A 1620-nucleotide genomic window follows, 5' to 3' on the forward strand; every position below is an offset into this window, starting at 1 on the left:
GCTCATACGGGTATGCGTGGTGGTTATGCGCTGATTTGCTTGCGTTTGTTTGGGAGACAATGCCAGACAATGACAGAGTGTCATTGAAGGGCCATTAGTATCATATAGAATAATTCTGTGGCTCAGAATGTTTTCCTCTGTTCACACGACTAATTCTTTTTCAGCGTTTAGCACCCCCACGACCTACAGATGTTTGCAGAATTTTGCTTCTTCCAATGTTTGATATAATTATTAAATTATTTATAAAAGTGGCACCTCCTGGGTGTCCTCTTAGTTAGTTCCTGGTTTGGGTGATTATTTTAAACCTAGAATAAATATCCATGTGCCATGTTTAGGGTGCTTTCAGGCTTTTGTGATTAGGAATCAGTTGTTATAAACATTGAAGTGCAGGGTTTTTCCTATGGACAAAGGTTTTGGAACTTATCTTCATAATTTTACAATTTTAAATTGGCATTTTTTCACAAATAATAGATAAGAAGAAAAGACTAGCCACTGCCATGGAGATAATAGTACCAGATGCAATTAAGGCTGACTTATTCTTCAGGGACCACATGGGTAGAGTTCAGAGAAAAAATAAAATTGCGTCATTTATTTTTATATCAGAAGGAAAAATTGATATGATCTGGCCTAGAAGTAAAATACCTCAGCTGATAAAACAAGAGATTTGTCTTCCATCAAGAGTCTGTGTCGGAAGGGTTTTCTGAGAGTGACTTTGAGGACAGAAAGGACAGGAGGAACCTCACTCACGGGAGGTGCCTTTGCATGGACCTGTGCCCAAGTCATCACCACAGAATGAGCGGAATCACAGGCTAAGCTCAGGAGGCAACTGTTGATGTGTTTCCCTCTTTACAGATGAGTAACTAGGTTTTTGTCTCACTTCCCCACAGGCCTGGACCACTGTGTAAGCACTGCCACTGCTGTACCACGATGAGCAGTAATAATCAGCCTCGTCCTCGGCCTGGAGCCCAGTGACGGTCAGCGTGCCTGTGCTGCCAGACTTGGAGCCAGAGAATCGATCAGGGACCCCTGAGGGTCGGTTGCTATTATCATAGATGATGGTTTTGGGGGCCATTCCTGGGATTTGTTGGTACCAATCCACGTAACTACCAACTCCAGTGCAGGAGATAGTGATCCTCTGGCCCAGGGCCCCAGACACTGAGGATGGTTGAGTCAGCCCCGACTGAGCCCAAATCCCTGGAAAGAGAAACAACAGAGAGGATATTCCTGGAGTCTAGAGACAAGAGGAGGAATCAGGCCCACACCTGTGCTTCCAGAACTCCTTCCCGTGTCCCCACATCATGTCACCTGTGCAGTGAGCGAGGAGGGTGAGGAGGAGAGGTGACCAGGCCATGGTGGAGGTCAGCACCGATCCTCTGAACAGCCTTCTGTTGCCTCACAGCTGAGCAGAGCCTCCCTTCACCTCTCCCTTCACCTCTTGATCTCTTGAGAGGGGGAGGGCCCAACCATGCAAATGCGACCCCCCTGTTTTCTGACTCCTCACCGACTTCTTTAGGTGCCTCTGTCTGAGGATGTCAGGGGGATTGGCAGGGTAGGGGCAATTTCAGGGCAGGGGTGGGGAGGTCACAGATGTGAGGCCTGAGTAGAGGGCACAGGCAGTGG

At 47.4% G+C, this 1620-nt stretch overlaps 1 gene segment (V, D, J or C); it reads right to left on the reverse strand.

Annotated features, from left to right (window-relative positions):
- Window positions 1–802: 802 nt before the first annotated feature.
- Window positions 803–1392, reverse strand: LOC128777127 (immunoglobulin lambda variable 1-40-like). The segment is given in 2 exon segments: window positions 803–1194; window positions 1306–1392. Coding segments are annotated over 2 exon segments (438 nt in total).
- Between the last annotated feature and the right edge of the window lie 228 nt (window positions 1393–1620).

This window comes from Panthera pardus, unplaced genomic scaffold (genome assembly GCF_024362965.1).
Source record: "Panthera pardus isolate Hobbes unplaced genomic scaffold, ASM2436296v1 HiC_scaffold_15, whole genome shotgun sequence".
Lineage (NCBI taxonomy): Eukaryota > Metazoa > Chordata > Mammalia > Carnivora > Felidae > Panthera > Panthera pardus.